We start from the raw sequence: 14818 nt of genomic DNA on the forward strand, positions 1-14818 counted from the left end.
AACCGTGACAGGAATTTTCCTAACTACTGATATGACATAAGACCTAAAAGTTCTCCATTAGCCAGACATATTCACAATTATAAACACATAAGTCATTGGTACAATATATGTTGATTGCAGCCAAGAATAGACAGATTATTTATTGCCTGTCATGAATTTTATCACAAAATTTCATAAGCTCGCTCAGAATTTAAATTAGACTCATAAAGCTAATCCCTGGAAAATAAAGACACACTAATTTAGCATTTCAGCTGAATTGAATAAACAAACACTTTTTTTTTTATTTTTTCATTTTTCAAAATGATAGCAAATCTGTTTTTAAAAGGGAGAAAGTTTCTAAGGATCTGAGGGTTGCAAATGGTGATTCCAATGAAATTCTTCCTTATCCCCATAAGGCCTTTAAGAAGTAGCTTCTTTATGGAGTTATACAATCCTCTACACTTTTTAAGTTGGTGTGAATAGGAGTTTTATAGTCTGTAAAGGAGGTGAAATATTTGGGAAGGAAACAAGGGGAACTTCAAGAGCCATTGGGATTGTCCTACACTAATGAAAATAAGAATACAAGGACATTTAACTCCTTAACTCCAGCAGAATTGGCATTTTCTACTATCAGTTTGTCTAAGTATTTATACTATGCTCCTCACCATGTCTGAAGTTTGAATGAGCATGTATCAGTGTAAATTTGATTCCTGATCCCAAAGAGTTAATCAAATTTGACAGCAATTTATGCTGTATTTACAGGCAAGTTGAATGATTAATTATGTTGTGGCTGCTCTTCAAAATCTTGGTGCACTCTTGCTCTTCACAACTTCATACATCAGCAATAGCCTAGCACGCTTAGATAAGCGTTAACATAACATACTTTGTGATGTACATGTTTTATGCCTTCTCCCCCTTCTTCAATAGGTTTGAGAGGCCATTAGAGTTAGTGAGTAGATATGGGCTGATGTTTTTTCCAGAATGCTGATGACATCCAGCATGGTGGGCCAGGCTCATGACCACACTGGTGCAAACTGGCCACATAACCAGCAAGTTTGGGCAGGGGAGAAATCCTCTTAAGTAGGGGAACCCTCTGGCTGTGCAGGCCCAGACAGCCTGAAAACTGGCCAAGATACTGTCCAGAGGTGAGTGGCAAAGGTGCTAGTAAGGTTTTATTCTGGCACCAAGTGTAGCAGATGTGGACAGGCAGAAACAGGTGTCATTTTAGCCTACAGGTCCTCTGGAGTGGCTCCTCTGTCTTGCACCAGGTTGTAGCCTGTTGATCCCAGAATTTGGAATCTGCAAAGATGGCTTAATACCACTTTTGCCTCTTCACTGCTGGCCAATATCTTGACCAATTTGCAGGCTGTCTGGACCTCTCTCTCCAGCTGATCTGGACTGGAAAATGCAAGTGGGTATCTTTCAGTGATGGGGTGAGACTGGGGCAGAAATGAGAGCAGGCTGGTGGGGGGTGATTATGGTGGATTGGGAGAAGCTACCAGAGAATATGGCTGATTACAGGACCACCCACCCTCCATGGGTGGGAGTGTTTGCCCATCATTTGTTACCAAAGCTTGCAACATGGATATCTGCCTAGATTCATGCAGCACAGCCCACATACTTTAACAGGGATTTGATTGTGTGGGGTTTCTGTTGCAAATCTGAAGAAGAGTTTGTTCTGTTTTCTTGGTGTCTGGCTGTATTATGTTGTCTGGGATTTGTTTTTGTTGTATTGTGTTTTATTGCTCTGGATTGTAATTTTAAAGGGAGACTGATATTAGTGTGTATTATTTACACTGAAAATAAATAAATATTGATTCTTTTAAGTAGTGGGGGTGTAGAATTGTGGAAGACTAAGTGAACTGACCCATGTTACCTTCATCGTATTTGCCATTTTCTTGTTAAAATTTCCTCCTTTGAAATACAAGTGAAGAGGCCAGATGTATACAGTGGGAGGTTTTCCAGATTCATTTTTTAAGAAAAGTGAGGTCCGGCCACAGAGTCATGTACTTTCCCCACAGATAAGATCAGCATCATTGAACGCACACTCCAAGCATAGACTAAAATACACTAAATAGAAAGAGCTGGTTGTTCTGGCTGCAGCAACTTCTAATCCCACAATATTTTAAAGAATGGTCTGATACTTGACACCTCCAGGTCTTTTATTTCAAAACCATTGTTCCAGCAATACAGACTTGATTGAATTTGGCTGCCTATTGCCACACACAGGAATGCACTAATGAACAATGTTAAGCAACATGCCAAGAACGATATATGTACAATCATCTTTCTGTACGTCATATGTAACGCTGACACCTTTCTCTAAGATGGCAAAATGATGGGACCACATGCCTAATGGTTGTGGCAGCTCATATGTACTGTCAGTTGACCGAAGTAGAACCCTTTTCTAAACCTTTAAATGTCCAATTGTGCATGTCTCCTCAAATGTTTTGCCCAGCTCTATTAAAACAAGTTCAAAGTTATCAGATTGGAAGCAGATTGAGCAGTGAAGCATTTTGGCTTCTACTCTACATTATCTGTGTTGATGTAACTATGAGATCCCATTAAGTAGGTACAGATGTTACATAGTTCATACATTACATGGCCTTAAAAAAACCTAAGTTTGGCAATCCCCTCCATGTAATATTTGAATGAATTTCCACATTCTTTATTATAGGCTTCAACTTTACCGTAAACTGAGTTAACAATTGGTTCCAGTGTAAAAACAAAACCAGACAAAGGGACACATTTGATTCCAGTTTGGATAACAGGGAAATACTGTGAGAACAGCCACTGATTTCTCTATAAATAGAAGTGAAAAGACACTTTCCTGCACACGTCATGGTGGTGCCAGCAGAAACTGACCAGCCCCTCCCCATGCGTCTACAGAGGCTCAATGGCCAATAGTGGGAGTAGCCCTTCCTGGTAGCTGCTGAGAAAAGCTGATTGGGGATGAGGATGAATAGGGAAGAGTGGCCACATATATTTTGGTGAGGTTGAGAGCAAAGTTTTTGTGTTTTTATATTTTGTTTCCCTCATAGACCTAGAAGCAGGGAAACAAAAGGGCAAAGGAGATTATAATTATTTTTAATTTTTGTCTGTCACAAGTAAGCAGTGGCATCTGAAAGTATGAAATATTCCAAGCTTCTGTAGGGTGAAAATACTAAACCAAAACCAAAGGTGGTTTTGATTTTTTCCTTGGCAAACCAAAGAGTGAGTTTGCCAGAAGCAAACCAAAAACAGGGCTGCCCGAGTCTGTCTGTCTGTCTCTCTCTCTAATAAGTAGATGACATATGTTCCTCAACTGTTGTTTAAGCATGATGGTTGACTATATTAAGGGAAAAACATTCTGAGAATAAAATATTCTAACAGCTGTGTAAACCACTATGACTATAGATGGTTCAACATTTCTAAAACTCCATTTAAAAAGCTGAAAAAAATGCTTAAATCTAACTTCGTATGGTGAACCCCCATCCCTCCACCATTTTTTGTTAAATAGCTATTTATATAGTTGACATTAATCAGCTCCAAAAAGGAGCCATCATAGCCATTGGGCCAATAATAATTATTTTTAAGTCTTTTTGAAATAGCCTTAACCGTTTCAAAAGAACCCGTAAGTTCTGTTAGGTCAATAATACAGGTTTTAACAATAATTTTTAAACAAACAGTTTGTGATCTATTTTGTCAATATACATTTCCATGAAAGGCTTGTAATCATTAATATAAAAGCAGTTTAAAATAAACCAACATGCCCAAAGGATCTTACCAATAGGGTTAAGTAAACTAAAGCTGTGACACAAGGAAAAAATAAATGTCTGTTCTCTGTTTTTTTACTATGTGCCCGTGTTTTCAACCTGCAGACATCTCAGTAATAAGATGCATTCATCCTTAATATTACTTAGCTGTGGGTTGTGTGTGTATTTATAAAAATAGTCTCATTAACATTAATGTTACAACTAAACTTGTGCATTTACAAGTTCATAGTAATGTCCTTCCTTTGCCAGCAGCTGGCAGTGAGTCCCTTTTTCCACTACTTTTCCATTATGAATCACTGCTATGACATCAGCGTTCTGGATAGTTGTCAAACGGTGAGCAATAATAATGCAGGTTCGACCTTTCCTGGCATTGTCCAAGGCTTTCTGGACAATCTGCAGACAGATGCAGTGAAAAACTTGTTATTACCTGGAGAATCTTCCCTTTCACATGTTACACCTTTGCCTTTATAGTTCACGTTACAACTTGGGTGTTCCTCACTGGTGTTTAGAGTCAGTACTTTCCATGCATGAAGAAGGACTCAAACACAGGGGCCTGATATTACAATCTTTATTTGTGTGAGTAATTCCACTGAAGTCACTGAGACTACTCTCATGAACAAGGGCTAGCAGAATGAGATCCATAAGTAACTAGTTTGGACCAACATAAAACTTAGATTTACCATGCAACACAACTAATTTGCAGAGGTGTAATGAATTGTCTGTGATATTGGTTGCTTACCAAATGTGTGTGTTATATTTGACATTGCATGCTGTCTGTTAGTTTCTCTAAATTCGGCATGTAGTTGGAAACAACCTTTGTCCTCCCCCCCGATATGCACTTGTCCAGGTGTTTGTCAATCAGACATGCACAGAATTGAGATCATTTTGCAGAAAGCAGACTAGCCAAATACATAGACATGAATAAAACTTGCACGTTCATCGATAGCACCAGCAATGCCAGATACACCTTGTTGTCCATAAAAATCCAAAATTCAGGATCCTGACATCTGCCTCACAACTGGATGGTATTTTGCATGGTTGCATTTTTTACTTCTACTGCAACTGAATGAACAGTTTATACGTCCCTATGGAGTCTCCCTCCTCTCCTGCAGATTGTGGATGCAGTGAGGAAGCTCAGCCAGCTGAGCAGCAGAGGATAGCTTAATTACTCTCTCTTCACTGCACAGCATCTCCTGAGCGGTAGGAAGTGTTGCTGAAACCTTTTTCCCAAGCCAGCTGCTCCTGCATGTCACCTCTTACTTGCTGAATGCAGGTGGATCAAAGGACTGGGAAGAGGACAGAGGCAGGACATTAAACTTCTTCATTGTTCCATTCTGTCCTGACAGCCAGCAATTCTACTGGCAGAGTGGATCCCTCTCGGTCTCCGTAGCAACACCTGTTCACCCAGACAGAGCAGGAAATAGTGCAGAAAGAGACCCACCTTGCTGCTAGTGCTGCTGGCTGAAGGGAAGAGGAAGGAACTGGTGATTTGCCTTACAAGGCCTCCTCTAGTAGATCAAGTCTACTGTTTGAAGACACCTGTCTCAGACTCAGAGTTGCTAATTATGAATAGGATTTTCCAAAGTGCTCAGCATCGGCCTAATTGCGAACGCATTAAAAGTCCCATTGACTTCATAACTGACTTTAAAGGAACTGAGGCAGGCCAAAATTGAGGCGTTCTGAAAATCCCACTTTGTCTCCAGTCCCAACTGTTGCTGAATACCATCAACTCCCAATTTAGACATCAGGAGTTGAGGGCACTCTACAAAAAGCAGGCCGTAGAGAGATAGTGAGCTAAGGATTGTTGTGTGGAACTTCCAAAATTGTATTGTAGACGGAACGTCTGTGTTCATGCACTGAAGCTTTTGAACCCCATAATTTTGTGTGTATTATAAATGGTATAATGCATATTACTAACCTTTTCACTTTCCATGTCAAGAGCAGATGTGGCTTCATCTAGAAGCAGAACTGCTGGCTTACGAACTAGAGCACGAGCAATTGCTATTCTTTGTTTCTGACCTCCAGAAAGTTGTGCTCCTTTGTCACCCACTTGGGTATTATACTTCTGTATAAGTAAGTATTCGTTGTGAAGGAAAGTTAGAAACAGAAAGTTACATTCTCTGCTATTAAAAATATACTATATTAAGCATTTCCACCTTAAAAGAATAATGTAATTGTTTTAATAATTAAAATTTTATAAGATTTTAGTAACTGTTTGAATCAAAATGCATCTCTACAGTTACACGTATTGATAACTGCTCTGTAATGAAAATTCATCTCAGCATTAGAAAAAGACTAACTCCCAAGTGATGCAACCACTGATGTGTCTAGTCAAAGATACCTGTATTTATACATATAGATCTCAAGAGACATTTATAATTTCAAGGTCCTAAACTCTCAGGAGGTGATCCTTTATTTCTTACACATCCAAAACTTTCTTCTAAGTGCATTTTCAAAAACTAGGTGGTAATGAAAAATAAATATTTTTTTTTCAATTGTCATTTTCAATTCTATGTAACTTTACAGTAAGCCTGATTTCTTTGGGCCTTTCCAAGGTCTTTCTCCACTTTGAGAACTAAGTCCACGGCAAACATGAAGGTTAAGATGTACTTGAAACATTTTACCTTTCAGATAAGACTAAAACTAGAGAAAGTTTCAGCCAAAAACGGAAAAACAATTGGCAAAGTTTATGAGGAAATGAAAATAAAGGTTAAGAATCAAATGTCTCTTTTATAGTTGTTATATAACATCACTGTGGTAGAGTAAAACAAGAAAACTGTAGCTCGGATTTTGCATTTGAATTAGCTAATTATGACTGTAAATGTGTTAAAACATATTGCAAGTTACATTTTTAAACATCAGCTTCCTATTTTCCTCTCTGAGAATTGACACACAAGAAAATAAGCTTTTTTTTAAAAAACAAAAAAGCATATTGTTTTGCATTAATGGGAGTTGCTTACATAGGTCCCAGTGAATATTTACCCCACACTGAGAATGGAAAGACATTTTCATTTACCTCTGGAAGATTTTCTATGAAGGTGTGAATATGTGCTGCTTTAGCTGCTTCTTCAACCTCCTCCTGACTGACAACCCTACTGTTGTCTCCATACTGGATATTTTCAGCAATGCTGCAGTCAAACAAAATAGGCTCCTGTGACACAATACCCAATTTGGACCTTAACCACTGCAAATGCAAAGACTTGGTATCGAATCCATCTGCAAACTAGAAACAGAAAAAGGGAAAAATAATTCCCTGCAGAAAGCAATACTCCTCCTCAGGCATACAATGTAAACATGAAACACGAATCTGTAAAAGTCCTCTGACCTGTGTTAGAGTTACAGTAAAAGTAGAGTGGTTGGTGAACCACTTCTGATTTAATAATAGATGACCAGATCTTTCGCCCAAAATTGAACTGAACCAAAAAACTCTTCAAAAATTCAAAAGAAGCTCAGATAACCTTTTCCTCTCAGAATTATTTTTTGTGCATGTCTAGCTCTGCTAGCTTCAGTAATAGATGTGGAATTGCCAATCTATAACGAGATGTGCCCACAGAATTTCCATCTTTACTGATGATGGCAGGTACCAGGGATCTCATGAGAAAGTCTGTTCATGAGCTTCTTAGATCTAGATGGTTGAAGAGCTCCAAAAAGAATCCACATCTTTGGGCATTTATTCAAACCTCCTTTGACTCACCCATCTCTAGGCTATTCTTTTTGGAGCTCCCATCATCATTAATAGGCCTTGCATTGAAAGTCTCATCAAGTGATGAATTAGACCTCAAATTGTGTCATGTTAACATGAGTACAGGACTAGTGACAAGGCTTACATTATGGGAAATATATTCTAATGCCCCCTCCAATATATCAAGTAAATCAACAAAGAGATGCAATCTAGTGATCTAAAGCCAGGATGGTGAGTCAGAAGATTCTGAGTTCTACTCCCGGTTCTACCTTAAGCAAGTCCCAAGTTTTCTCTGCAGAACCGGGACCTGTAACACTTATCCACCTCAAGAGGGGTGTTGTGCGGATGATTTAATGTTTGTAAAATACTTTGAAGAACAGTTCTATAAGCTCTAAGTGTTAATAGCTACACAAATGTCTTCTTACCACTTGTCCTGCCACAGGGTCATAAAATCTCTCCAGCAGCTGAATGGATGTGCTTTTGCCACAACCACTGCTCCCCACCAAGGCTAGCGTCTGTCCTTTATTAACCTTCATGCTGAATCCTTGCAAAACTTGAGCTTTTGGTCTTGTAGGGTATACAAAATGGATATCCCTGAATTCAATGTTGCCATCAAACTGACTCTGGAAACGGTAGAAAATACAAATGTATGACAGAAGACCTGTCTATCTTGTACAGAAGCATCAAACACAACTCAGTATGGTCATTTAAATGAAGGTGTTGACAAGTCAATTGGAAATGGTATGGCATTTTCAAACCCAGAGTATTTTTGTCAGTTTATTATTGCTTAAATATGCAGTGACATTGGGTTGGTATCTTCTGTTTACAGGACCTCCTTTTTGAGGGGTTCTTTTCTGCATCTCTTTCTCATTTCTATCTTCCTTTTCAGCCTGGTTCCCAAGGGCTATCATTACTTTAGGTAATGATAAACAACCCTAATACCTCTCTTTTATGTCACCAATGCATATAATCCAGACACTATCATTGTGTGTGGAAAACATAGTTCATGCCCCTGGGAGTTCACTCTCTAAATAGTGTAATTTAAACAGATAGTACACAGGATGAACATAGTACAAGGTGAACATCAAATCTCAGATTGGGTTAAACATTTTTACTTTGATGGATTATTCATATTTTTCAAAGATAACTATGTTTTAAGTGGTGGTTTGAATAAGGAAAGGATAGTGATTGGCTCTTTTATGTAGGAAGGGAGCTCTGACTTTAAGAGTTAGCAAGGAAGAAGACTTGAAGACAATGGTGAGTGAAGGAGGAGATGTTAGGAGAGACTGTGGGAGCCTCGTCTGATGCCTTGGGGGTGGCACAGCTCCAGGACCACAATACCAGCACTGTGAGTACAATGGGCTGTCACAGCACCTAGAGAACTGGACATTCAAGGTTTAAACTCTTTAGGCCAAATCTTAGCTTCACTGAAGTCAAAGGCAGCTGCTTCACTGGCATCAAGATTTAGCCTAGAGTGGTTGCACTTTCAATTATCGTCTTTATCTGCAAGAAGATAGTTCCCCTGGAAAGTTGTCTGGGCATGTGGAGCTGATTCAGGAAAGTAGTCGAGCACGTGTGACTTAAAGTTGTGCACATGAGTTACTGGCATGCTTACAGTATGTGCCCGAGTCCTTTTCTGAATCAAGGCCACTATCCAAAAGCTAGAATTCTAAAGCAATTTCAAGTTTCTGAAAGGCTGGTTCTACTTGTAAAAGCATTTATTATCTCTCAATGCTTTCCGTATGAAATGTGTTCCGTTTAAAAATACAAAGATGAGTTTCTAACTGTCAACTCTGGGCTTTGAGAGATAAGCTGGTTTCTTTCCATCTCACATATAATCACCAGGAACAAAAGGTTCTGCAGGCCAAGTTACGTCCTCAGTAATACTTGTACAACCCCTTTGACTTAAATGAGGTTACACAAAAGTTGTACGCAGTGTTGTTTAGCCATGTTGGTCCCAGTGTTGTTTAGCCGTGTTGGTCAACGTGGGTGAAGTAATATCTTTTATTGGACCAACTTCTGTTGGTGAGAGAGACAAGCTTTCACAGAACTGAAGAAGAGCTCTGTCCAAGCTCAACAGCTTGTCTCTCTCACCGACATAATTTGGTCCAAGGAAAGATATTAACTCACCTACCTTGACTCTCTGTTACATAGATGTAACTGACTGGAACTTAGCAAACAAGTCTGCTGATGATGCACAAGAAGGAATAAAATCTAACTCACTCTCCGACACAGCTGCATAGTAGACAGTAGTAAGAAGCAGTGAAAACATAATTGTATTGCTAAAGCAGAGCAGTTATAACTCTGGACTTGTCTTCACTACCGGGGAGATCGACACTGCTGCAATTGATTCAGCAGGTGTTGATGGCAGAGCGCACTCTGTTCGACTCCGGTACTCCACCGGAACAAGAAGAGTAAGGTAAGTCAATGGAAGAGCGCCTCCCATCAATGCAGAACAGTGAAGACACCGTGGTAAGTTAACCTAAGCTACATCGAATCCAGTTACATTGTTCACATAGCTGGAGTAGCGTAACTTAGGTTGACTTACCCCAGTAGTGTAGACAAGGCCTCAGAATACCCCCAACGGAGAGAACAGGTGAATGAAATGTCATTCTTCCAGTCACTTTTCAGACTAGAACTGCACTTAAAAGTATTCTATTAATTTCTCAAGCAAAAAAGGTATTAAATGGCACAGAGCAAATATAAAATTAAGTTATTGCTGTTAAATTTTACCTTACCAGTCTGGTCCTGTCTTCTGTGACATCGCAAAAGGCAATTTAACTAGATTAATACAATTAAGGACAATACAGTACCACCAGGTTTGTTAGTTTCAAGGACTTTCTAAATGGCCTTACCAGTTTTGTTCCCTCTTCACTATAGCTGTCAATTAAGGGTTTCTGATCCAAAAGCTGAAAGATTCGTTGGGCAGAAACTTTAGCTTTGCCAAAATCTGGTGCCAAAGAAATGGACTGCCCAACATTCAAAGCAGCAAATAGAACTGAAGAAAAGGCTCTGAAAACCAAAACATCTTTCAGTTTCATCTAAAGAGATATTTTTTTATTATTGTTCATAAATTATAAATGTTATTTTTGTTATTTAAAACAAACAGACTTAACACTATCTATAAATCCGAGAACTTTATGGCTTAGAAAAATTACACACAGTGGATTAGAAACAGAGGTTTACAGCTACAAATATTTTTAATGGGTGGCAAATGGTATGTAATTTCTCCACGCAGAAGCATTTCACAAAGCCCGTTGTTTGCAATGAAGTGTCAACAGTAAAAGTTTCTCCATAGTAAATAAACTGAGCCTGGCTCTATACATGCCAACACAAATGCTCCCATGCTTCCTCTCCAAAAAATAACCCTTCTGCCTGAATTGAACTCCTGACCAGATTCTAAACTGTTGGACCTTTTGCACCATTGCCTCAGTAATTAGACTTGTATACAATTAACATGTGTTGAAATCACTGCCTTTGGACTGATGTGTACTCACATTAATACATTTTCAAAGTTTGTATAACCATTAGCAATGAGCCAGGCTGCGAATCTGAAGACTGCTGCATCAAGAAAGTAGATTGTACATTGGGCTATTCCATAGGTAAGTCCATTTAGGGGGGCTTTTGTTAGAGAGTTCCTGATAAAAGAAAAGATTTATGTTAAAGGAAAAAATTGTCAAGAAATGCCAAGAGCAGAGACTTGCTGGGAGAAGGTCAGACCTTTGGATTAGGGGTGGCAAACCCTATACCTCACTCACTCAAATAATAATTAATAAAGCTGCATGCTAGGGGTCCATGAAGGTGCCTCTGGAGAGAACTTATGGCAAATGAGATCTCTTCATCCCAACTAGCTGTTTGTTGAATAGGACCTTAGGACAAAATTACCTTTAATAGTCAAAAACTTTTAACACTTGAATGTTGGTTTCCAGAAGAAATGCTTATGGATGGCCAAAGCAATCTGACACAAAGCAAATTGATAATTTCGGTAAGTCTCTTATGATCTTTGAATGCTTGAATTTTTGGACATTTTGGATAAATGAAGTGGTCACCATAGAAAAGTCAATGTTTACAACACAGCATAACTGAAGCACTGCAGATATTGCCTGTTCTGAGTAAGGCGGGGGAGAGAGGAGGGGGAGAGTAGCAATTCAGAACCCACTGTGTAGTGGTGATTTTTAAATGGTGACCAATGTTGTTATGTGGAATGGTAAAACTGGATCACCTTAAATTACGTGCAGACCTTGCTGTGACAAAAAAAACTGGTACTAGTTCTGACAATGAAATTTCTGCACATTTGAAATTTTCCATTGGGAAAAAAAGTAACAACATATTTTATTCTGGGTTGGTTTGACCTGAATTGAAATACTTCTGCTTTGCACCCATAGCCATGTGACTCCGATAATGCATTATGCCACTCAGTCAGAGGGGAGACCACACTGCATCATAGGAGATGTAGTCCAAGCAGGGAGCCTAGCCCATAAGAGAGGCAATATTCTAAAACAGGGAAATGTAGTTTGATGTTGAACTAGATAGAAAGAAAAAGTTTCAGGTCAGTTAAAGAAAAAAAATATTTCAATTATTTGGAAATATAAAAATATTTTGTTTGGAGAGAAAATGCAAAAAAAAGAATGGATTTGCCATTCCTAAATTCATAGAATCTCAGGGTTGGAAGGGACCTCAGGAGATCATCTAGTCCAGGGATCTCAAACATGCGGCCTGCATGCAGCCTGTGGGGTTATTTTCTGCAGCCCATCAGCTCCCCACGGCACCCCGCCCCCCTAGCATTTACTGAGAGCGGGTCTGGCCTGCCACACACCGAGGGCAAGGGTAGGCTCCCTGCCTGCCTGCCCTGCCCCCGCCCTACTCCGGGTCTGGGACCTTTGGGGGGGGGGAGTGCACACAGGGGTCTGTGTATTGCCCTGGCCGCGCCTCCAGGTATCTCCCTCGAAGCTCCCATTGACCACGGTTCCCTGATCACAGACCCCTGTGTACCCCCCAGGTCCTGGCTGCTTCCCGGAGCAGAGCAGTGCGAGGGCAGGGCAGGCAGGCTTCCCTGCTGGACCTGCCCCCCGAATCCCCTGCCCTGAGCCCCCTGCTGCACCCCACACCCCTCCTGCACCCCAACCCCCTGCCCTGAGTCCCTGTCGCACCCTGCACCCTTCCTGCCCCCCTGGGGGCAGGGAGGGGGCGGAGTTGAGGCAGGGCAGGGAAGGGGCGGAGTGGGGGCAGGCCCAGGCCAGCGGGGGGTGGGGGGGTGGTCAGTGATGCAGCCCTCAGGCCAATGTACTAGTTCTCATGTGGTCCTCAGTCATCTGAATTTGAGATCCCTGATCTAGTCCAACCCCCTGCTCAAAGCAGGACCAATCCCCAATTTTTGCCCCAGATCCCTAAATGGCCCCCCCTCAAGGACTGAACTCACAACCCTAGTTTAGCAGGCCAATGCTCAAACCACGGAGCTATCCCTCCCCCAAATTGACATTTTTCTAAAAAGTTTTCTTTCCGTGAAAAAATTTGATATATTTTCACTTTTTGTCCCAATTCAGAGCAAAACAGAGTTTGACATATTAGAATTTCCCACAGGATGGAAATTCAGATTTTCACTTATCTCTAGTGCTCATATATTTTTAAAATGTTTTCTAAAGTTCTCTATAAATCATAATATTGTAGTACAATGATCTGCCAGGACCAGAGACAAGTGCTAAAACCGAGAATCCCATTTCTCCAATGAAATATAGATTTTTTTTCTCATAGTGATGGTTTATAGAATATTGAATCATAAAACTGTCATTGGCAGAGGACTATCATTTTCAATCCCTGCTTTTACTTAAAACATACTGTATTTAAGGGGAAAGAAACAAAATGGATGATAGATCATTTCATTTAAATAAAATGGAGACTATGAAAATGTCTGACATATTTGGATATTAGAAATTAGCCCCTGCAGTGATTAGCTTGTAGAATGTGACTGAAAAGGCCAAAGGGGAAAAATAAATGCACCTTATTTCAAGATGTGCAAGTCCATACTTGTAGTGCAAGTTGTAATACATGGTCACATTATGTAGTATAAAGTCTTTGCCACTTGACATATGCAAGTCATTCTGCTGCAGTACTTGTGGAACAAGTAAACCTCCCATATGCATGTTAATTAAAACTTTATACCAGGTCATTACATTCTCTCTCTCTCTCTCTCTCTCTCTCATATATACAAATTTTACATCACACACACACATAGCATCTAAGAAGGTATTTTAAAGAAATCGAGTCAACACATTTTAACCCTTTTTAAAAGGTTGCCAAAATCCTTTCAAATCATTTATGTGTTTAATATTTTCAGTATGCAGATGAATATAATATGAATAAATCTTGAGTTGTTTTAAATTAAGAAAACATGTATTCATTGCTTTTAAAAAACAGAATTGCTTGAGAGCAAATCCTACCTGTATGGACCATTCAGACTTGCACTATATCTCTCATAGAATGCATCTTCACTAGTTAATGAAGCCACAGTTCTTATATTTTCAACTGCTTCTATTGAAATCTAAAATCAGGAGACAAGACAGATATGAAGTGCTCTCTTATGTTTGAGTCTACTCCTACCACTATGTAGTTAGCACATCTGTAATACTTTTCATCTTTTGCTCTCCAAGCGTTTTTCTCTTTTTTAAAAAAAGAAAAACAAGTATCACCCTCAGGGAAACTGAGGCACAACAATTAAATGATTTGCCCAAGGTCACACAGAGGTCTTTCTACTAAGCAAACATGGCTGATATGTGATTCCTAAGTACTCCTCCCACAATCTGTACATTTTGTTGTACAGCAGCATTAGCTGGCACTATAGAAGCCATTAAAAGGTAAAAAGTTGCTCCTTGCTCTCTGAGTACATGTATCCCAGACAGCAGCTCACTGGTGGGCTGCATGCTACCTTGGTTATGCAGCCTGAGCTGCACACTGAGCTGGGTGAGCCCCACACTCCTACTACTCACCCCCGTGGGGACGCCTGCTCCTGCTAGGCTTCCCCAGCCATATGCCAGGCCCACCCAGTCCGCCCCAGATTGGCCAGCACTCACATAAGGGTTACGTGTATCTTAACTTTTCATTTTCTAGATTTCAGATGTTTAAATTTGCATGATCTTTAGCTCCCCCCCGCCCCGATCCTGGCTTCATTGGGGGGGCAAGGTGAGAGGCTCAGACACTTCAGGAAGAGCAGGGTCCCTAGATCCCAGCTCACATAGAGGAGCAGGGCTCCCCCAGATCCAAGCATACACACAGAAGGGGAGAATTCAGGGCTCACAGCCCACCCCCAAATCCCCAGCTTCCTCTGCACCCCTCACACTCCTCTAATCCCCTCCCTCCCCCTTATTTGAGCCCCCAACCCTTTTTCCTTCCCCTCCCACCCATCCTC

The 14818-nt window shown here is 40.3% G+C and overlaps 1 protein-coding gene across 6 annotated transcripts in view; it reads right to left on the minus strand.

Moving 5' to 3' along the window:
- Positions 1–332: 332 nt before the first annotated feature.
- LOC119850545 (ATP-dependent translocase ABCB1-like) overlaps positions 333–14818 on the minus strand; it is a 64661-nt gene continuing 50175 nt past the window's right edge. For 4 of the 6 annotated variants that reach the window (XM_038388724.2, XM_038388728.2, XM_038388727.2 and 1 more), the window contains 7 exons: positions 13854–13954; positions 10914–11054; positions 10272–10428; positions 7842–8039; positions 6751–6957; positions 5653–5799; positions 333–4127 (listed from right to left, as the gene is read on the minus strand). In XM_038388724.2, the coding sequence (XP_038244652.1) occupies positions 3936–4127; positions 5653–5799; positions 6751–6957; positions 7842–8039; positions 10272–10428; positions 10914–11054; positions 13854–13954 (1143 nt within the window). In that variant the 3' untranslated portion in view covers positions 333–3935. Of the gene's footprint in view, positions 4128–4294; positions 5021–5652; positions 5800–6750; positions 6958–7841; positions 8040–10271; positions 10429–10913; positions 11055–13853; positions 13955–14818 lie in introns of those variants that run through there. The other 2 variants (XM_038388730.2, XM_043509200.1) reach the window with 2 other exon arrangements.

The sequence above is a fragment of the Dermochelys coriacea genome, chromosome 2, assembly GCF_009764565.3.
Source record: "Dermochelys coriacea isolate rDerCor1 chromosome 2, rDerCor1.pri.v4, whole genome shotgun sequence".
NCBI classification, from domain to species: Eukaryota; Metazoa; Chordata; order Testudines; family Dermochelyidae; genus Dermochelys; species Dermochelys coriacea.